Source organism: Aotus nancymaae, unplaced genomic scaffold (genome assembly GCF_030222135.1).
Source record: "Aotus nancymaae isolate 86718 unplaced genomic scaffold, 86718_ANA_hifiasm-v0.15.2.pri h1tg000081l, whole genome shotgun sequence".
NCBI lineage: Eukaryota > Metazoa > Chordata > Mammalia > Primates > Aotidae > Aotus > Aotus nancymaae.
The window spans coordinates 798,997-821,727 of NW_026988496.1; the positions used below are offsets into that span (position 1 = coordinate 798,997).

At 45.6% G+C, this 22,731-nt stretch overlaps 1 protein-coding gene across 5 annotated transcripts in view; it reads right to left on the bottom strand.

Annotated features, from left to right (window-relative positions):
- Nucleotides 1-22,731, bottom strand: part of NHSL2 (NHS like 2) — an 83,612-nt gene that overhangs the window by 55,232 nt on the left and 5,649 nt on the right. For 4 of the 5 annotated variants that reach the window (XM_012435620.3, XM_012435617.3, XM_012435615.3 and 1 more), the window contains exon 1: nt 17,188-17,689. The exons of the other annotated variant lie outside the window; for it this stretch is intronic. In XM_012435620.3, the coding sequence (XP_012291043.2) occupies nt 17,188-17,230 (43 nt within the window). In that variant the 5' untranslated portion in view covers nt 17,231-17,689. Of the gene's footprint in view, nt 1-17,187; nt 17,690-22,731 lie in introns of those variants that run through there. 5 annotated transcript variants of the gene reach the window in all.

Genomic DNA, 22,731 nt, shown 5'->3' on the forward strand with positions numbered 1-22,731 from the left:
CTTTTTTGTTTATCACAGACTTTCCCCTCCCCCTTCTCCCCAAAAAGTTAAGGACCTGGCAATGCAATAAGTAGCAAAAACACTGGATGGGGAGTCAGGAGACAGCCGTGGTCCTGAATTTGCAGAATATGACAACAAATGATATGTGTGAAATTCCCCTGGAAGCTGTAAAGCATGGTTAACTGCGGTTAAGTGTGGTTAACTGTTACGAAACTCAAGTTTGTCTACGGCCCTTCCCATCTCCTTCTCCCGTTTTGGGCCCTCTTCTCTTCCAGCCTGTTGGAACAAACACTACTGGGCCCAAGGTTTGAAAGGAATCCAATTCAAAGAACATATATTGGTCCCAGAGGAGAGCACCTAGACTGAAGAACATTTTTAGCATCCTAAGTTAATGGCAACTCAGCTATTTTTAAAGTAATATCCCATTCAAAAATTGGAGGGCTAGGAAGAGATTTGTTAAATGATACAAAATTACAGCTAGGGAGGAGGAAAAAGTTCTTGTGTTCTATGCCATTGTAGGATGACTATAGTTAACAATAATGTACCATTGCTAGATGTGGTGGCACGTGCCTGCAGTCTTAGCTACTCGGGAGGCTGAGACAGGATGACCGCATAAGCCCAGGAGTTTGAGGCTAGCCTGGGCCACACAGAGAGACCCAGTCTCTAAAAGAAAAAAAATTGAAAAACCCAAATGATAATATATAGCTTCAAATAGCTAGAAGAAGGATACTGAATGTTTCCAACACAAATGATAAATGTTTGAGATAATGGGTATGCTAATTACCCTGATCTGATCAGTAAACATTATCTGTATCAAAACATTACTATGTACCCCATGAATGTGTACACGTAATTACATTTGTCAAGTTTAAAACAATTTAAAAATTGGAAGCAAACAATTTACCTCTAAGAGGAATTCTGCATTCAACCTAAAGCTAGAATGCGATATATTATTCTACACGAAAGGAAATTTTTAAGTACTAAATGCTTTTTTCAGATCAAGTCTAGCAGGCTGATTTCTGGACTGAAGGACTGACATCATACTGCTCTACGGAGGGGAGATAAGGAAAAATGGACCCTCCATATATTATACCTCAGCAGCCTTGGAATTGGCTTTGTGGGCTCCAGTGGCCCAAGTCCTGGGGACACAGTTAGCTAAAATATCTCTTTGCCTCTTCCTCACTCCCAAAAGTTAGTCTGTCACCAAGTTCTGTTGATTCTGCTTCCCAAATCTATCCAGAATCTGGCCATTTCTTACCAAGACCAAGCCACTATTGCAGGCAGAAGTCTCCTAAGTGGCTTCCCAGCCCCCTCTCCTGACCTCTGGCTCTACACAGCAGCCACAGTCAGCTTTTTAAAAGAGCAGCCCTACTGCATCTCCCCTCTGCTTGGACCTCAGATAAGGAGATCTTTGGCTAATATCTGTCTACGCCTCTGGGCTGAAAGCTCTGTGACAGCAGGGACCCTGTCTGTTTTGATCACCACTGTACGCTCAGGTCTGGCTTAATGCCTGTCATGTAGTAGGCACTTATTTGTTGAATGAAGGAATGGATTTTAGCAGTGCACATTCGTACAGTGCTTTAAAGGTAATAAAAACTTCATTTGATGCTGAGCATAACTCTGTCATAACCTTGTGTTATTGCTCTCATTTTGCAGATGAGGAAATTGAGGCTCAGAGCATCGCCTAGGTTGGCAGAGTTAATGCAGGGCATATTGAAATCCAGGTCTATGGGGGTCAAAACACCATGCCTTTCTGGCTAAACCCTTCAGAGAGCTACGGGAGGAGTTCAGAGGCACTTTGATATTTCTTGGCTGTATAAGGGGTCACTTCAGGGCCCTAGGGGCAAGTCCTGTGGGGAATCCCTGCCAACCAGTGAGGGGGGACAATGGATTCTAAATCAGGCTTTCCTGGATGACTACTCTAACTACAGTGACCTTATTTTCTGAATCTCAAATCAGAATTCTTGGTCTGACAAACAGAATAAAATACTTGAAACTAGGACTTTTCTGAAAAATCCAGGGCACAGAGTTGCTGTACCTATACCACATGGCAGCTACATAATGGGCACTCCTCGGCGAATTCTGACCCAGACACTTCTGTCTATCACATTTCAAGAAGATTCTTTCAAAAATAAAAGCTGTTTTCTGGGCCTCACCCCAAATTCTTTCCATCTACGTTTGTTTGTTCATTTAATTACTTCCCTTACTTGCTCTTATCTTTCCTATTAACAGCTTTTTTCTTGGTCTGCCTGAAAGAGCTTCTAGGTCCTGCTTGCTGATGGATGCTATAAGAGATTGAGAGAAAGTGCTTGGGGACCATGGCAACAGGGGCCATGGCAACAGGGGCCAAGCACTGAGAGACAGCACTTCCTGGTTTCTGTTTTAGACCAAGTAGTGCTGATAAGGCCTGATGGTCCCATTGTGTCTGCTAATCAGGCAACACTGCTAGCAGAAGGCATTATGGAAAAATTCTGGTTCCAGAAAGAGCTTTGCAATGCTGTTGCTTTACTGCACCCTGTGTTGCAATGGAGGGTTCATGGTAAAGGCCATTGCCAAATCCAGGGTTGAATCTAAAATTTGCCCCAAGTACTCCTTACATGTGGTTCAAGTATACTTAGAGCTCCATGATGGACAGGAAGGCAGGTGACAATTAGGGTATTAGGGTGACAATTGCAAAAGTTTGATTGTCATTCTCTTGGGCCTGGAAGTCGAGAATCGTAAGGTTACCCAAGCAATATATCCTAAGGATTTATACTGATGTCTGGCAGAGAAGAGGCTCTTAGTGAATTGGGGTGCAAAGTCTCTTCCCATGGAAGTTATCTATCTCTCTGATGTACTAAGTGCCCCTGAACAATAGGGTGGCTGGAGGGGCTGTGAACCTGCCCTGCCTTTTTCTTGTCTTCTTTGTTTTTTTTGTTTTTTTTGTTTTTTTTTGTTTTTTTTTAGATGAGGAGCTCCTTCAAGCATATGGAAAAATATTAGGAACAAATTTAAATCCATTTCCTTATATTTGCCCCAGAACCTTTTCCCGAAAGAAATAAAATGTCACAGCTTGAGTTGAAGCCCCCTGTGTACCTCCCCAACCACATTCTCCTCCCTCACAGAAGTAGCATTCTACTGAATTGCGTATCTCTGATCTGCATGCATGTTTTAAAATGTGTTACGTATGTGATCATAAACAATAAACTACACAGTAGGGGTTGCATGTTCTTAAACTGTATAAATTGCATCAAATTGTGCATATCATTCTTTGCTATCCTGGACATTCATGGCATATATGCCATCGTTCCCCTGTTTCAGAGTTTCTTTAGGGTGTAGACCTAGGAGTGCAATAACTGAGGTAAAGTGTGGGAGTGTAACTTCTTAAGCCTTTTTGAGGGTAATATTCTGGTACTTATTTAAAGTAACTATTTATACACTGTTGGATGCAGTAACTGCACTTCCATAAAGCTATACTAGGGCCGGGCATGGTGGCTCACATCAGTAATCCCAGCATTTTGGGAGGCCAAGGCAGGAAAATCACCTGAGGTCGGGAGTTCAAGACCAGCCTGGCCAACATGGTGAAACCCCATGTCTACGAAAAATACAAAAATTAGCCCAGCATGGTGGAGCACACCTGTAATCCCAGCTACTCAGGTGGCTGAGGCAGGATAATCACTTGAACCCAGGAGGCAGAGGCTGCAGTGAGCCAAGATCATGCCACTGCACTGCAGCCTGGGCAAAAGAGTGAGACTAGGTCTCAAAAAAGAAAAAAAAAAAAATTAATTAAATAAATAAAGTTATGCTGGAGGAATACTCATACACATGCACACAGATATAAGTCCAAGAACGTTCATTGCTCCATTGCTAGTAATAAGGTGAAAATGGAAACATTCTCAACATTCATCAATGGAAGGTGAAGCAGACAAATAACCTGTGGGCCAACCACCCTACAGAATATCCTGGACTTTGGAAGGAAGCAGGCCCTTTCTCACCCACCTCCTTGACTCCTGGATTGAAGAAATAATGTTGCCCATAGCACAAGGCCAGGTATTTGGGAAGTGACTGGTAACTGCTTGTGTATTGGATGGAGATACCCTGATTACTGCTATGTGAGGACCTGGCCAAGGTCCTACATCTGCAGAGAAGCCACCTTTCCTGGCAACAAATTCCAATATATCTAGGGAAATAGTCCAGAGAATAGATTAGAACTAAGGTTGTAGAACTATCTTAAGGAGACAGACTTTATAAATATTTGAAAGCAGTATTAGCGAATTGATGAGATGGCTTGCCTTGTCTCAAAGCTAATTGACCAAGAGAAATAAAAGGCTTTTTCCTTTAGTTGTGAACATCAAGAAGTAGATGTATTTGTGGTACCTGGCTGTGTGTTGACTTGAGAAGTCCAAACTTATCTCTGGAAACATAAACACAGTTGTATTTACTAGGAGTTTAGCAGACATAAGTCAGCAAGTTTAACTTGAAAAATGAAATCAATAATCTCAACAGATAATACTTCTTTAATGTCTTTATGCATTAGGCACTGAGGTGGGTACTTTGCATTCTTTGTCTGGACTAGTTTTCAAAACAACATTGCAAGGGAGATACTATAAGCTCCATTTTATTGGTAAGGAAATGGAGAGGTCAAGAAACTTGCCCAAGGTCACCATAGTTAGTGATTGTCAGGATTTGAACCCAGATCTGTCTGGTTACAAAGCCTGTGTTCTTCTTAATACTGCACTTTGGAGATAAAAGTATTAACTCAGCTAATGAATTTGCTGAATTTGGCCTTAAGCCTAATATATCAAAGAGGAATCTTACAACGTTCTGCATGTCTCCCTCACTCACAGCATTCTTCTGAACAGAGTTGGCAGAAGGGATTCCTCAATTTTGGATCACAACTCATTCAGTAAATATTTTGTTGAGTGGCTACTCTGTGCCAGGCACTGTTCTTTAGGTCACAAATGGACAGGCCAGAGAGCCTGGGCCTGAGTCAAGGGTAGCCATCCTTCATTGTGTCTGAGGGTGCCCAGTAGCCTATGAGGTGCTCTGTACTGAGGACTCAGGCTGATAAGAATGTTTCAGAAAGTGGAATGACCAATTGACCCAATAAGAGCCCTCTCTTGGGGAATGCATATGTGACAGATACATACAGAGGAGCACAGGCAGTGAGGTGGCCCAGAAGCCAGGAGATGCCCAGTGAGACAGCAGTAGCAGAGCCATGGGGAATGGGGAAACAAAGTCATGGGGAGTGGTCTTGTCCCGCACTCCTGAGGCATAGTTGTGAAGAGTATTGGCTGCCAGAAAGGGCTTCACTTATACATCAACCCTTACATTCATGCCCCCCCACCCAAGGAAACAGAAGCACACCTTTGTTCTCCCAACCTGAAACGGCCATCTAACCTACAGCCCTTGCCAGCAGACTGGCATCCAATCCAGGCTTCCTGGTCCTGGCTTGTGATCCAGAAACAGTTCTGCATGAAGCTGAAAGAGGGTGGCAAGGATCAAAGAATCTCTTTTGGCACTCAAGGACTTGCACCATGTGGGTTTGTGGATCATGGGTATGCAGGGGTGCTGCTACATACCTAAGGTCTTGGGGACACAACACTTGTGGGCTACACCCACCGCGGGCTATTGTGAGTGCCTCAACCATACTTATGGGGAACAATGGAAAATCTCTGCCTTCCCTGAACACACTCCCACCCCACCACCTCAGGTTCTCATCCTGTTCTCCAAGCATTTAAAAGGCTTATCACATGGTGTGATGGGGAGAGAGGATATGCAGGAAAAGGCACTCCCATACACAGCTAGGGGGAGGGTCAACTGAAACAACTTCTTTGGAAGGCAGTTTGGCATTAACTGTTAAAAATGTGAATGCACATTCCTGTTCACCCAACAATCTCACTGCTAGGGATTTCCAGTATAGATTTAGTGCATATGAAGATGCATGAACAAAAAATACATGAACATTGGAGTACTGTGTGTAATAGCAAAATACTGGCAACAACCCCCATAGAAGGCAGGTCAGATAAATTGTGGTTCAGCCATATAATGGAATTCTCTGCAACCATTAAGAAGAATTATGTAGCTAAGATATGTACTGATATGGAATGTTCTCCAAGATACAGTGTCAGGTGAAAAAAGCGAGGTGCAGAATGTTGTGTATAGTATGTTATTAGTTACATTAAAAATCTTTCTCTCTCTTTCTTCCCCACCCCTTCTCCATACACACATACACACACACACACACACACACACAGACATACACACATACACACACACAGACATACGCACATACACACACACACAGACATACACACATACACACACACATACACACAGACATACACACACACATAAACACACATACACACATACACACATACATACACATACACACATACACACACAGACATACACACATACACACACAGACATACACACACACAGACATACACACACACAGACATACACACATACACACACACAGACATACACACACACAGACATACACACACACAGACATACACACATACACACACACAGACATACACACACAGACATACACACATACACACACAGACATACACACACACAGACATACACACATACACACACAGACATACACACACAGACATACACACATACACACATACACACAGACATACACACACACACATACACACACAGATATACACACATACACACACAGAGACACACACACATACACACACACAGACATACACACACACAGACATACACACATACACACAGACATACACACACACAGACATAGACACACACACAGACATACACACACACAGACATAGACACACACACAGACATACACACACACACAGACATACACACACACAGACATACACACATACACACACAGACATACACACACACACAGACATACACACAGACATACACACACACAGACATACATACACACACACAGACATACACAGACATACACACACACAGACATACACACATACACACACAGACATACACAGACATACACACACACAGACATACACACATACACACACACAGACATACACACACACAGACATACACACACACAGACATACACACACACAGACATATACACACACATAGACATACACACACACAGACATACACACATACACACACACATACACACACAGACACACACATACACACACAGACATACACACATACACACACACAGACATACACACACACACTTGTATATGCACAGGTCATCTTGGGAATGACACCAGAAACTGGATAGGGGGCTAGGGGTAGGTAGGAGAATTACTTTTTTTCACTAAATGTCTTTTACACTGTTGAATTTCTTTCCACAAACATATATTACTTTAAAAATGTAAAAGTAATAGGCAAAAGCAAAACTAATTGCAGAAGTCCTCATCAATAGGGGACTGGTTAAATAAATTGTGGCATATTCTTAATAAGGAATACTATACAGCTATTGAAAAGAAGATATATTCTGCCATAGAAAGGTGTCCATAGACATACTAAGTTTAAAAAAATCAAGGCTCTGTGTAAAATATATAAAGAATTTTATTTATGTAAAAAGACATGGCCAGGAACAGTGGCTCACGCCTGGAATCCCAGCACTTTGGGAGGCTGAGGCAGGAGGATCGCTTGAGCTCAGGAGTTTGACACCAGCCTGGGTAACATGATGAGACCTTGTCTCTACAAAAAAAAACCCAAAAAATTAGCTGGGTGTGGTGGCATGTGCCTGTGGTCCCAGCTACTTGGGAGGCTGATATGGGAGGATCACTGGAGCCTGGGAATTCGTGGCTGCAGTAAGCCATGATTGCAGCACTGCACTCTAGCCTGGGTGACAGAGCAAGTCTCAGTCTCAAAAAAAAAAACAAAACAAGATATGAATACACACACACATGCAGGCATATTCATAGGAAAAGGTCTGGGATGATATACCCCCCACTGTTAATGGTTCATAGTCTTTGAAAAAGACTGGAATTGGTCAAGTGAGGGGCATGGGTGTAATTAAAGGTGGACTTTTAACTTTTACTCTAAATAGTTGTTGATTCACTTTAGATTTTTTTGTACAATGAGTCTGTATTTTATTTTGCAATAAAACATATAAATGATAAATTACAGGCCGGAAAACAAACCCTACTCTTAGAGGGATCTGCATTCTAAAACTTGGTTTCCTTCCACACTCCTCCATCCCAGATCCCCCAGTGGCTTCTTAGAGCAGACAGGCCCAGCTCCCGAGCCTGGCACTGGGGGCCTCAGTGCTCTGGGTGCATCTTGCCTTTTCTCCCACTGCCCCTTCACACTTTCCTCTGAAAAGGCCACTCAGATGCCTCACCAGCAGGTGTTCGTCTTTCTTCACTTATTCAGTTTGCTTCCTTCGTGATCCGTGCACCTAGATACTGCCTCCTCCCCACCCTACCCTCCTCCCCACCCCACTCCTAGTTTGTTGAACTTCCTTTCACTCACACTATATGACCCAGCTACCTCCTGCAAGGCCTCTGGAATCCTCTTGCTCGTTAGTGAGTGAGTACTCCAAGGACTCATTCTGAGCTTGGGAAACTGCCTTGTGACATTCTTTATGGGGCTATCTTGTATTGTTAGTTAACTTCCACAGAATCATTTAACTAAAATGTGAATGTCACTCTTTTGTTTATGAAGCACTTCCACAACTACTATTTATTTATTTATTTTTTTACAAATCCTCCTGTCCATTTCACTAGGTAGGCAAGGCAAGTATTGACATTATTATTCTCATTTCATTGATGAGGAAACTGAGGGGTAGGGAGGCTTCTTGTTCAAGGTGACACAAGTAGAAAGTGATCCTAGGAACCTAGATCCTCCTGACTAGTCTAGAACACTTGCTTTTGTTCCCCCAGTCAGAATATAAGTCCCTGGAGGGCAGGAAGTGTGTTTTCAATGACCGTGCACACTAAAGGGGCAAAAGGAAAGTCATCAGCATTCTGATGACACGCTTACAAAGAGGACAGCACAATCAGCCAACCAAAGGGTATGTAATGAGGACTTGCCAAGTGTTTAGGTCAGGGCTGCATGCTGGAGGGAGACAAAGGCCATCTTCATGTGAGGCCAACGGACCAATGAATTAGAACACAATCAAGTATGGAATGAAGGTGATTTGAGGTGGTACCCAGAAGAACTTTTTCCTTTGTTTTTTGAGACAAGGTCTCCCTGTTACCCAGGCTGAAGTGCAGTGGTGCGACCACAGCTTACTGTAGCTTGGTCAGTCTGGTGGTGATGTGTAGTATGGACTGAAGTAGGCCTGATAAGAGGCCCCAGAAAATGTCACCAAGGTGCAAACGCCCAGAAGAGTCAGGCCTTGAAACCAAAGTCATGGCCATTTCACAAAGACCCACGTGGGAGTTGTGCTTTGTCATGTATTATTTAAGGTGTTAAGAAAAATTATCTAGAGCTTGACAACAAGGCAAAAAATATCACTGATACTCTTTCAGGAGCATGTGACAGCACCATCCACTCAGCTGTCTGACTTATGATTCCCTATTGATTAAGTCCCAGGTTCTGTAAAGTTAAAAGTTAACTTGTAGAAGACTGATAAGTTGAAAATGATTTTTGTGTGGTAGAAATCAAAATTAATTCTGTCCGGTAGAAAAGGCAGCCACAAACGTTACAGTTATATTACCCTGTAGAACTAACCCGTTTTGTATCCAACTTTTTTTTTTTCTTGAGACAGAGTCTTGCTCTGTCACCCAGGCTGGAGTGCAATGGCTTCATCTCAGCTCACTGTAACCTCCGCCTCCTGAGTTCAAGTGATCCTCCTGTGTCAGCCTCCCGAGTAGCCGGGATTACAGGCACATGCCACCATGCCCAGCTATGTTTTTGTATTTTTAGTAGAGACGGGGTTTCATCATGTTGGCCAGGCTGGTCTCAAACACCTGACATTATGATCTGCCCACCTTGGCCTCCCAAAGTGCTCGGATTACAGGCATGAGCCACCGTGTCTGGCCTCAACTTTTAAATCTTATTCCAGCATTCTTGTGAAGTCTCTCACATCTTTTTAAAACTATTTTTTGTTGCAGTAAAATATATATAAGATAAAATTTGCCCTTTTAAGTGTACAGTTCAATGGCATGAAATGTATTCACAATGTTGTACAACCATCATCACTATCGACTTCCAAAATTTTTCATCACCCCAAACAGACACACTGTATCTGATAAGCAGTAATTTCCTATTCCTCTCTTCTCCTAGGCCCTGGTAACTTCTAGTCTACTTTCTGCCTATATGAATTGGCCTGGTCTGCAAGTTCCATGTAAGTGGAATCATACAATATTTGTTAGTGTTTGGCTTCTTTCGGTTAGCATAATGTCTTCCAGACTTAACTATATCGTAGCATGCGAGCATCATGACTCTCAACCTTTTCAAACTCGTTCTGTACCCTGGGCAGACCGCTCCCATCCCCCAAGTCAGCCAGGAAGACAGTTACGGTGCAGGAGTGGAAGAGTCAATATTCTGGCAGGGGACAGGGTAGAAGTGGCAGTGTTCAGCAGTGGGGAGGTGGTGGGAGTGTGAAGAGCTAAGCCTCGGACGCTAAATGTCCATCAGCAGATGAATAGAGAAATAAAATGAGATATCCATAAAGTAGTATGTAAAAAAAGGAATGAAGTTCTGACACATGCTATAATATAGTTAAGTCTGGAAGACATTATGCTAACCAAAAGAAGACAAACACAAAAGAACAAATATTGTATGATTCACTTATATGATCCACTTATATGATCACTATACATTTGAATGAGAGTCATGTTTTTACCCCTTTGAAATTTACATCTTGATAAGGGTGGTTTATTTACCTTGCTAATTCTTTTTTTTTTTTGAGATGAAGTTTCACTCTGTCACTTAGGCTAGAGTGCAGTGGCATGATCTTGGCTCACTGCAACCTCTGCCTCCTAGGTTCAAGTGATTCTCCTGCCTCAGCGTCCCAAGTAGCTGGGATGACAGGTGCCTGCCACAGGCTAATTTTTGTAGTGTTAGTAGAAACAGGTTTCAATATGTTGGCCAGGCTGGTCTCAAACTCCTGACCTCAAGTGATCCACCCACCTCAGCATCCCAAAGTGCTGGCATTATAGGCATAAGCCACTGTGCCCGGCCTACCTTGCTAATCTTTAAAGCAGAAAGCTGACTCCTGTGACCCCCATTACTTACTGCATTGCCCTATAAGGAAATATGAGAAACGAGGGCCCCCTTGTTTAACCAACGAAGCCAGCAAGGTATTTGGCAGATCCAAAGAGAAAGGAAATTTTTAATTAGGGTTCTGTGCTAGTGATGGGAAATGAAGTCATGTGAGGGCCACAGGACATGTGTATCTTTCTGATTGCTGGAAACATATGAAGATGGAACATCTTTCTGCTCTGGAACATAAAACAATTGTTGGGTCTCTACAGTGTGATGACCTCTGCTAGGAAAGCTCTAGAGAAAAGCTTTGCTTTAGGTGAAGTCTGGGACCAGGTACAAGGAAGCCCATTGGGAGAGATGCTAGAATTCTTTTTGTTCAGCCTCAAAATTTGCCCTCATTGGCATCTGACAGGGAAGGAGGCCCTGAAGAATCTTTTAGGTAGGGAAGGAAGAAAAAAAAAGGACTTGGCCTGGAGTGTGAGGAGGAGGGTGGGAACAAAGATGGGGGAGAGGGTGCAGCCCATGGGTGGCAAGGAGGGAGTAGGGAGCAGCTGCCCTGCCGGGTACCCAGCTCCTCAAAGGGATTTCTACTTGCCTCTATGTGGTCTTTTCTTCAAACTATACCCCCCACAAAAAAAGGAATCTCTCCTAGAGCAGTGATCATACAGAAAATCAGAGATGTTCTTGTTCTCATACATTTTTACAGTTTCAAACCCAGAAACTTTGGCTTTTTTGAATAAGGCTGACATTTTAAAATACCTACATTTCCCCTCTCACAGCTCAAAAGAAACTACCTGGATTTTGATCCCAGTTTTCTCACTTTTGGGACAAGACATGGAAAAACAGATAAGTGTAATGTATGAATTTCACAGGAGGTTAAGAAGGTGCAGGAAAAAGAAAACCAGAATGATAAAGAATGTCATGGTTATAAATATGATGCGAATATATCTATTTCTGAAAGCATACCAGGCAGGTTAAGAAAATAAAGGTAAAAACCTACTTTCTTCTGACACCCGTATTTTGCTATCTTGCAGGGTTAGGTCAAGATCAAATATACATAATAAGCAAAGAACTGCATGTGTCTTTGAGAGGGGCTGGGTGGTGCAGGTGAGAGGCTCTGGGCTATAAAGGCAGGCTGTGCTGGGGGTCATCCCAGCCTTGGGGGGGTCTGACCTGCAGTGAGGTCTAAAGCAAATCCCTGGATCTCTATTTTCACATGTGTAGGGTGAGGACAATAATTTGTGCCTTAGAGGGTTGTTGGAAGGTCATAATAGAAGGCCTCCAAGAAAAACATGAACAAAGTGCTGTGGAAACCTGGTCTTTGGTATACATCACAGGTGTAGCACTTAGCGCATTGTTCTGGAATAGTCCCTTACATATCTGTTGGCTCAGTGATACCAGAAGTTCCCTGTGACTTGTTTGCCTCTGTATCCTCCTTGCCTGTAAGCCCAGTGACTGGAATATCATACCCAGCCATTCTGTCTTTTAGCAAACACTTACTAGGTCCTACCAGCCACCAACTCATGATAGCCACACTCTGCTCTCCAAACCACTATTCTCTCCTCGTTTCCTCCCCAGCACTGAAGCCCCAGAGCCTCTGACCAGGCCCCTGTGGTAGACACTGTGACGCATGCCCAAATTCCCATTCAGGACTGAAGGTCTTATTCCCTCAGCTGCGGGACTGCTGCTGGTTGCTGGCCCTCTTTGGGAAGTGCCCAGCTCCCTCCTCAGACAGAGATGCTTTGCTCAAGGCTATGCTTCCTCCTGGGGGAAGCCTGTATCTGAGTCAGGGCTCAGAGTCAGGACTGGGCCCTTCACCCTGACTCAGAACAACTCTAAAGGACCAACCCAGTTCCAGAGCTCTGCAAGTGTCAGCTGAGGCTGTCATTAGGACAGCATCACAGCCTAACTTCTGCCTCCAACCAGTCCTGCATCTTTCCCTTAGACTCCAGATGCTGATCCCAGAAGTACCCCAATAAACATCCTGCACATGACTTGCAGGCCCCAGGCTGGGTTTGTGGCCTGTGCAGACTCTGGCTTGGCATCTGGAAAGCCTCAATTCCAAGTGACAGGAGGAGCTGTGATAGTCCCCAGGACCAGTCACTGACATAAGCCTCACTCATAGTTATATACTTCTCTCTCCCGCTCTCTCCTCAAGCTTTTCTTATAAAATGCATTGGGAACCAAGGGTGGAGGATATAGGCCTGTAAACAACTGATTACGGGAATGTGAAAGATGTTACAATAGAGACATGAACCTGGTGCTAAGCTGAACTTCACCTGGGGGATTTGAAGGAAGACTTCCTGGAGGAGGTGCCATTTAAACTGAGTCTTGAAAGATGAGCCAAGGTTTAATGAATGGGCAAGGATATGTGAAAGATATTCCAGAAAAAGGACACAACATGCTGGAAGGCACAACAGAGCATGTGGGCAGGGGGAGTAAGGGGCAATAAAGTCTGGGACAAGAGCAGAGACGGATTGTGCAGGGCCTTCTAGGCCGTAGGAACTTGGTGCTCAGAAAACATCTGCTGAATGAATGCCACATTCCAGTGTTGCCCAAGTTTTGGCCAATGGGGTACCACTTCCACAAGTTTTGAAGTATCTACGCTCCACTGGTTCGATTTACAGTTCACTTAACCTATTTCTCTAAGTGATTTTTTTTTTTTTTTTTTTTTTGCTTAAACAAATCTATATTGAAAGAAATTATATATGGCAACCATAACCAAAACCAAAAGGAGTATCACTTGCCATAAACAGAAAGTGGCTGTGTAAAGAAATACGATGAGAACAGAAGAGAGTAATCAAATTCTATGTAGATATTGTTGCCTGTCCATGTCTTTGAGCCTGAGGCCTGTTCTAGCTTTGTTATGAAAGAAGATTAGTAAGCATTACAGAGGTTGAAGAATAGCACCACACTGAGACCTTCTCCTTGATGTAATCAGAAAGCTGGAAAGAGAAGGAAAAGAGAATCATTTTCTCACCACGTAATTCAATGTTCTTTAAAGCTGTACTATGTACCACTAAAATCGCCTTGGAGTTCCCTCCCTACCACTTCGCAGACTGTGAAAACCGTTGGTAAGCAATAAAGTAGCCTACAAATGTGGTTGTTACTGCCACTCTGTCACTGTGCCCATTGCTTGGCTCAGAAAAGGTTTCCAAACCAGTGCCCTCATCCCAGCACTGTAGGCTGGAGAGAGGGGGACCCTGGGAATCCTAGACTCTTCCAATAAGAAGGGCCTGAGAGAGCGTCTTATCTTCCCACTCTGGGGAAGCTGGGACCATAGGAGGGACAAATTTGTCCAAGGCCACAGAGGTTGTTAGTGTTAGCAGTCCAGGGAACTGTTAACATGGAAAAAAGCGATAGTATAGTTCATTGTTCTAGTCTGCTGATCCCAGTAGCTGTTATCTGCAAGGCTGAAGAGTACAGAGTGTGGGAGAACCCAGCCCATGAGGTCTGAGAGCATGGAGAACCATCAGAGATTCCAAACTGCTGGGCTCTTCAGCCTGGCTGAGGTTGGCTGTGGGCCTGCGGCCTGGGTGATGGGCATTGTGGAAAGAACCTACCAGAGACTCAAGTGTTTACAAAAGAATCCCAAGGAAATGAGGGAGGCCAGCACATCAGTGCTGCTCCAAAGGGCAGTGCCAGGTCAGCCAGGGACATCCTGAGACTGGGCAAAGCAACTACGCTTTAGAGTTTGACGGGCCTGGGTTCAATTCCCATTCTGTCACTTCCTAACTATGTATGACCCAAGATAAGTCACTTAAGTAAATTAAGCCTCCTCACTAGAGTATCACGTGGGTAAGGATGGTACCCACCTCACAGGGTTGTTGTGAGCATCACACAACCAGTACAATCAATGCAAAGACCAATGCATCTCAGTCAATCTTGGGGCTTTGTTTGCCTCCCGGACTCCTGCTAAAATGCCGAATTTCTTTTTGCAATACCAAGGCAGGTAGGCAAGGAGAGGCAGGAACAGGGAGGCAATCAATGCAAAGCTCCTAGCGCAGGGCCTGGTACATTACTTAGCATTGCTTCCCTCCCTACCCTCGCTCTGCACCCTGCACAACGAGACCCTTGACCATACATTTTCTTCTCTTTGGCTCCCTCCCCTAGCCCGGACTGCCAAGCCCATACCTCCAGGCCCTGTCTGACTTATTCTTGTGCTCACCTGGCCCACTTATCTCAGCTGTGGGGTTAATGAAGAGTCTTTCAAGTATATGCAGATCAGAAAGTTGAAGGGTCACACTTCACAGGGTGTGACAGGGACCTCCTTCACCTAGAGACAGGGGAAGGTGGATGCTCTAGGACAGAGGCCTGGCCAAGCAGCCTGTGCATCCCGCTGGAGGAAGAGACCAGCTGTGGCCTCTGCCTCTTGAGGTTGCGGCTCTGCTGGCAGAGAACAAAGAAAAGACTTTGGTCTCCTGCGGCATTAGAAGGCAGTGCCTGAAGCAAGTCCCTCCATTAAAAGCTATAAGATGGAAGGTTAAATATAGCCTTTTCCAGTTGTCTAGGACAAAGATTTATGAAATGTCAGAGCTGTGTTAGAGTGAGAAACGATCTTATCTCGGCTCTGTTTTTAGAGAGTAGAAAGGAGCCAATAGAGAAGAGAAATAAATGTGGACTTTCACCAGTGGGCGATGGGAGGCCATCAGACGATTTGGGGCAGCTTTTTTAAAGGTTCGCTCGGGCTGCAGAGTGAAGAATGGGCTGGAGAGTGGAAGCAGGAAGCCCCATAGGAGGCAGAGAGATGAGGGAGGCCAGACCAGGGGAGAAGTTGTGGAGGTGGAGGTCAGGGGTGTGTTAGGCCTTCATCCCAGGTGAGGGCGGCCCTTCCGTCCCATTCTCTCTCCCTTGGAAGCAGAAAGCTTGCTCTCACATGCCCTTCTCAAGGGCTCACCCTGCACCTCTGTGAAAAAAGAAATCTGCCGAATTTACCAAGACCCTTGGCTCCTTTCCTAGGCAGCCCACTGCACCCATGGAGAGCCTGTTGGAAACTTCCTCCTTGTCTACAGACCCCAGCTCTGCCTCCTGACGCCCCATGCAGACCCCATGTACTCCATTCATCCTGTGACAGTCCCTCAAAGACCTGAAGACCAAAGACAACTTTCCTCTGATTCTTTTCCATGCCAAACAGCATGTGGTCCTCATGGGACTTCGGTTTTGGTCCCGTCACTCTACTTTCAAATAACCTTAGCTCATAAACTCCTTTTGAGCATATGCCTGCTGCAAATAGCCAACTAAAACTCCAGAGACACAGCATGGACTTAGGCTGTTCTGTCAGCTACCTCCACAAGCAGTAGCTTCCAGACATTTTCAAGGGCATGTCACTGTGGTATCAAGTGCCCCCTTCCCCATGACCACGTGGCTAGTCTTCTTCACAGAAGCTAGAGAGGGGTCCTGGTGCGGCACAGGACGCTACACTCGATTCTGCCTTACCGCCAGGAGATTTGGCTTGAACTGCAATCAGAAGGCTCTTGGTCTTTTGGTAGTAACCTGTGTCCACAGAAGACCAGTGACAGGCACCCCTTTCCTGCCTCTCCTTGCCTACATGCCTTTGTATTGCAAAAATAAATTCAGTATTTTAACAAGAGTCCAGGAGGCAAATAAAGCCCCAAGGTTGAATGAGATGGAATTTTCTACCACCCAAGGGACAAGGCCTCAGAATCTGTGTTAAGTCAATTTATACGAAGTAAGGGGTGCAGTATTTCTTACAAACACACACACACACACACACACGCACGCACACAATTCCTCCATCACTTTTATTAACCCTTTAGGGTCCCAGAATATCAGGGTTGGGATGTGATCACATCCACCCTCTCTTCCAGAGCCATCTGATTATGAATTTCCTTCATAGGATCTCTGCTAAGTAGCCATCCTGCCTCTCCGTGCACACCTCTAGTATGCGGTCCCACTCCCTCCCAAGGCAGCCCAGGCTGCCTCAGCATAGCTGTGAGTGCAGAAAGCTCCTCCTTCATGAGCCCCAGTTCCTTCTCTTCTCCCCTCTGTTGAGCATGCACCCCTCCTCCTCCAACGACTCACCTCCCCGGCTCCAGAAGAGGGTGACAGAGTCGGCTATCTCCATCCCAGCCGTGTGGATAACCAAGAATCCACATCCAGCAAGTCCTCATGCACGAGAGAAGTGTGTGCTGAGCCCACACTGGGGGCAGGGAGCCAAAGGGCTCCACACTGTCCCAAACCCTGTCCCCAGGCTCCTCAGTGGGTGCCCAGGGACTTTCCTGAACCCTGTTTCCCAGCACCCTGGCTGGGTCAGTTTGGTCCCATTGATCACATACTCCTTTACCCAGCGAAGTTGTTCCTGGGCAGCCCAGACTAGGGAAAGCAACTCAGGATTCAAAAGTGAGTTTCCTCTCTCTTTTCCCACTCCCCTGCACTCCACCCACAGCCACCCTGGTCCCGTCGGCCTAGTCACAGTGGACCGGCGAGGGAAGTTATCTGTGAATTGGGCTTGTCTTTCCCAAGGTAAGGTTCTCAGCCAAAGGCCCGAGTCAGAGCCCCTTGGAGGGCTGACCTCCCTCTCAGTGGCTGTCCTGCAGCAAGGGGAAATGAACAGGAACTGGCTGTCTGAGTCAGCGCCCCTGGTCTATTGTCACTGTGAGGGCCCCTTCCTTCCCAGAGGAGAGGCGTGCACAGGGATAGGCCTTGTTTTTCACAAGTCTCTCTTGTACACACACACTTTCTCTCTCGGCCTGGAATGAGTCTGTGAACTATGGCTGGATGCAATTCCATTCAATTTCCCCCAATGCCTAGCAATGGCCTACTCTATAGCACATAGAGGTCGTCTTCTATCATCCTCACCACAGAGGAGTTAAAGATAACTAGTTCCATCTAATCTGGGGAGGAAACTGAGGCTGAGAAAGGGAAAGGGGCTTTCCCAAGGCCCAACATCTGAAGGATGAGACTTGGAGTCATCCAGCTTACTCTTTATGGCATCTTCCCTACCTCTTCGCCTACCTCCACTTCCGCCAATAGACTACAGATTCCAGCAAAGCCTATTTTTTGGTGCACAAAGCACAGGAGAATCACTGGCTTTCAAACATTGAAAACATATCTTGTTCAAATTTGTTTCTCTTTGTTTTGAAGGACAAGGACCCAGGAAACAAGTCTCATGTGGGAGAAGTGACTTACAAAAGGACTTCTTTGTTCTTTGTTACTAAATGACTACATTGGCAAAACAAGCATGGGCGATGGATTGAGCCCTCGTTTCAGTAACTGTTTTCTAGTCGGAAGAGAGGCATCACTGGTTCTTGCTCACAGGATGGAAAGAGACTCAGCGTGAGATTTACTCTCTTTTCTATCTTTGCCAGGGACACAGAAAGATAAGGAAGCAGCTTGAACGAAAGGTCAAGATGGAGGTCTACCCTCGCACATGACCAGAGCCGCCTGCATTGAAAAGACTTTCAGCCCTTTGAGGGCAGGGCCAGGGCTCATGCATGGGTCTCTGGAGACTCTACCTTCAGAATGCATTTGTACAGCATGGTATGGAAGCCACAGAAAAAGACTGTGGCGATTCCTCAAGGATCTAGAAATAGAAATTCCATTTGACCCAGTAGTCCCATTACTTGGTATATACCCAAAAGACTATAAATCGTTCTCTTATAAAGACACATGTACACATATGTTCATTGCGGCACTGTTTATAACAGCAAAGACATGGAACCAACCCAAATGCCCGTCAATGATAGACTGAACAAAGAGAATTGGCACATATACACCATGGAATACTACACAGCCATAAAAAAACAACGAGTTCGTGTCTTTTGTAGGGACATGGATGAATCGGGAAGCCATCACTCTCAGCAATCTGACACAAGAACAGAAAATCAAACACCACATGTTCTCACTCACAGGCAGGTGTTGAACAATGAGAACACGTGGACACAGGGAGGGGAGCATCACACACTGGGTACTGTTGGCGGGGCTAGGGGAGGGACAGAGGGGGATGGGGAGGGTGGGGAGGGATAACATGGAGAGAAATGCCAGGTATAGGTGATGGGAGGATGGAGGCAGCAAACCACCTTGCCATGTATGTACCTATGCAACAATCCTGCATGATCTGAACATGTGCCTCAGAAACTAAAGTACAATAATAAAAAAGAAAAAAAATGAAAAAGACTGAGCTGAAATATCCAGACAGGGAGAAAGCAAAGTATCCCTGAGGTGGGAAGAAGTTTCATTTCCAGGAGCAAGGAATGGTTGATGCGTTCAAGAATTTAAGTAGTCTGAGGTGTAAGCAATGTTCACTTAAGCACCACCCAGAGGGTGACCTTGGCAAGGATGGCTTCACAGAAGCCAGACTGCAGCAGGTTAAGGAGGGAAATGGGAGGGGAGGGGAGACACCTCTCAGGAAGTCTGGCTGTGGTTAGAGAGGAAAGAGCCATAGCTGGAGGGAGAGGCACAACTAGAGAAGGGAGTTAGATATCTGTCAGGATGGGAGAGATGCTACGTGTTTTTAAGTTGAGGAGCTTCTGTGAAAACTCTAATAGACTGCAGATTCCAGCAAAGCCTATTTCCATCCTACTCTCTGTACTCTCTGGAGGCTGAACTTCACTTCGGACTAATTAAACCAGAACTTCTGAGGGGTGGAGCCTAGGCATTGATAGTGTTTCAAATCTCCCCAGGTGGAGAACCATTGCACCAGTTTTTATGATAGTCCAGTCTTAAAGCCCAACTAGTGGGCTAAAGGCAAGGACAGCCTGACTGTCTTACCTCCCTCACATTGGCAGATTAGCATAGGGGCTAAGAAGACAGACTTGGGAGCTCTACTGCCTGGGCTCAAATCCCAGCCTCACCATTTACAGCCCATGTGCCCTTGAGCATGTCACTTAACCTCTCTGAGCCTCAGTTTCTAGTCTATAGATCATTTATGTAGTCTGTGGTTTCTCATCTATATATACCCTATAGGAGCTAATAAAAGGACCTATGCCATAAAGTTGCTGTGTCAACTCAGTGAGTAAATATCTGCACACTGCTCAGGCTACTGCCTGGCTCCACAGAAGCCCTGTGGGAGCTGGCCCGTGTATGCTAGCAACCGTCCTATGGCCTATTTGACCGGTACCCTGAGCCTTCCCTCTAAGGCCCAGGAGGGCCACCTTTCTAAAACACTGCTGCTCCTACTCTGGGCTTGGCTCTCCCACTGGCTATTCTCTGTAGGCTGCCTCACACATGCCTGAGTTTGTCATCCTGTTTCACAGTCACATCTCACCCTGCATCCCTCTGGCTGGAGATGGCTGCTGTTGCTGTGATAGGAGTTGCTATAGCACATGGCCAGAGCCACGTGTTATTTGAGATGGGAAGACTCCACAAATTAGAGTCCCAGCCCACTTGTCTTTTGTTCCAACTCAGGTTTGTGGGTTTTTTGGGCTGAAGTCATGATAACCTATTGTCCCTGGGTGGGGAAACAGCTGTGTGTATAAATTTCCGACACAGACCTCATGTTTCTGGGGTTGGAGGCCTGATAATAAGGGCAGTGGGGAGCCATCTTCATCCTCAGAACCAGCAGTGTGACCTCTGGCTGTGAGCATCATGACTCTCAACCTTTCCAACCTCGTTCTGTACCCTGGGCAGACCGCTCCCATCCCCCAAGCCAGCCAGGAAGACAGTTATGGTGCAGGGGTAGAAGAGTCAATATTCTGGCAGGGGACAGGGTAGAAGTGGCAGTGTTCAGCAGTGGGGAGGTCGGGGGAGTGTGAAGAGCTAAGCCTCGGATGTTAGAAACCCCCAAACCAGGTGCCAGAAGCAGAAGCAGGGCCCCAGACTGCTAGGTGGGTCAGAATATTCCAAAGGGATGGTGCATGCCTTTTATCCCCTGTGTGGCATGGGGAAGGGGACTGTACATCTCTGAGACAAGCTTAAAGAGCCCGAACAGCATCCTACCTGCACCCCACTCTGGCCAGGCCTATGAATTCCACAAAAGGAATAGATAGAGATGGCTCTGTACTACCCTCGCCAATGCCAGAAACAAACCTCAGAGAACACACTCCACCCAAAAGGTGGGGAGCACTTAGGAGCCACACCCTGCTCCTGGGACCCCATATCCCTCTGTCTGTGCTCTGGGAGATTCTGACAGGATTTGACTTTTGAAATAGAAAATCTGCTATTGAGAGAAATGAAGGTTTCATCAAAGACCATTTACTCCACATGACTGGAGATGGCACTTAGGAGGCCACGTTAGCCCAGATTGTTTGAAAGTACTGCCTGGGGGTGATGAGGAGCTGACACATTAGTGTGTAGGGTCTCCTACCAAGGACGTCTTTCTTTGTGGTCTCAAGCATCATTTTTGCCTCTTCTCAATGTCCGAACCTTGTCTGGTTTCTCCCAGCTTGATAATGGCTATATGGCCATGGCCACGTGCCCTAGGGTGTCTCTACTCTGGTAACGAGGAAATCCCAGAGGTCACAGGACAACTCTTGGGCAGTGATGGGGAAAGCAGATGAACTGTTGCCCCTATTGATCTCTGTAGCTGTGTGACCCTGGGAGTGTCACCTTACCTTCGTGGATCCATAAAATGAAAGGTTTGTGGGAGATTAGTGGTTTCTAACTACACACCTCACCTTTACTAAAATACCCGGGTCTCACCATAATGGAGACAAAAATGTTGCCATGCAAAAATAATGATATGCATGACCATACTTAATACACACTGTGCTTGGCTGGGCGCGGTGGCTCAAGCCTGTAATCCCAGCACTTTGGGAGGCCGAGGCGGGCGGATCGCCTGAGGTCAGGAGTTCGAGGCCAGCCTTGCCAACATGGCTAAACCCATCTCTATTAAAAATACAAAAAATTAGCTGGCCATGGTGGTGGGTGCCTGTAATCCCAGCTACTTGGGAGGCTAAGGCAGGAGAATCGCTTGAACCCAGGAGGCAGAGGTTGCAGTGAGCAGAGATTGCACCACTGCACTCCAGCCTGGGTGACAAGAGTGAAACTCCATTTCAAAAAATACATATATACACTATGCTTCCCCAAGACCTCCTCCACATCCCTCTCACCCCCTTGTTGAGAATCCCTAGTTCACGTATTCCTAGAGAGCTTTCCTACCCTGATCATCTTAAGCAATAACAACGGCAGCTCACACACGCTTACTACATAGCAAGTGCTTTACATGCGGCACCTGATTTCATCCTCACAGCAACCCCATGAGGTAGGCACTATTAATTCCAACTGACCAAGGAGGTTCCACGAGCTTAGGTCACTTGCCTGAAGACACACACTTGCTTGAAGACACTGGCCAAGTCTAGCTGAGAATCCAAAAACTGTGGAAGTCTTCCCCATGCTGAGAGTTCAAGCATTTAAGAGAAGGAGAAAAACTCACAACGTTTTCCTGATGATTTCCCATCCAAGGCGAAAACTAGAAAGCTTTACTTGCTTAATCAGATTTCAATGGTCCCTAGCACTCAGAGAAGACAAGGTGGTTGCCAACCGAAGCCACCCAGCAGCACAGGCCCAGGCTGGCTTTGTTCTCAACTGGGGTGGGACAGTGGAGAACAGTATCTAATACTCCTGTTTCAAAGCATTTGTACACATACCATGATAAGGTTTTACAATGTGCAGCATTTTACACTTCAC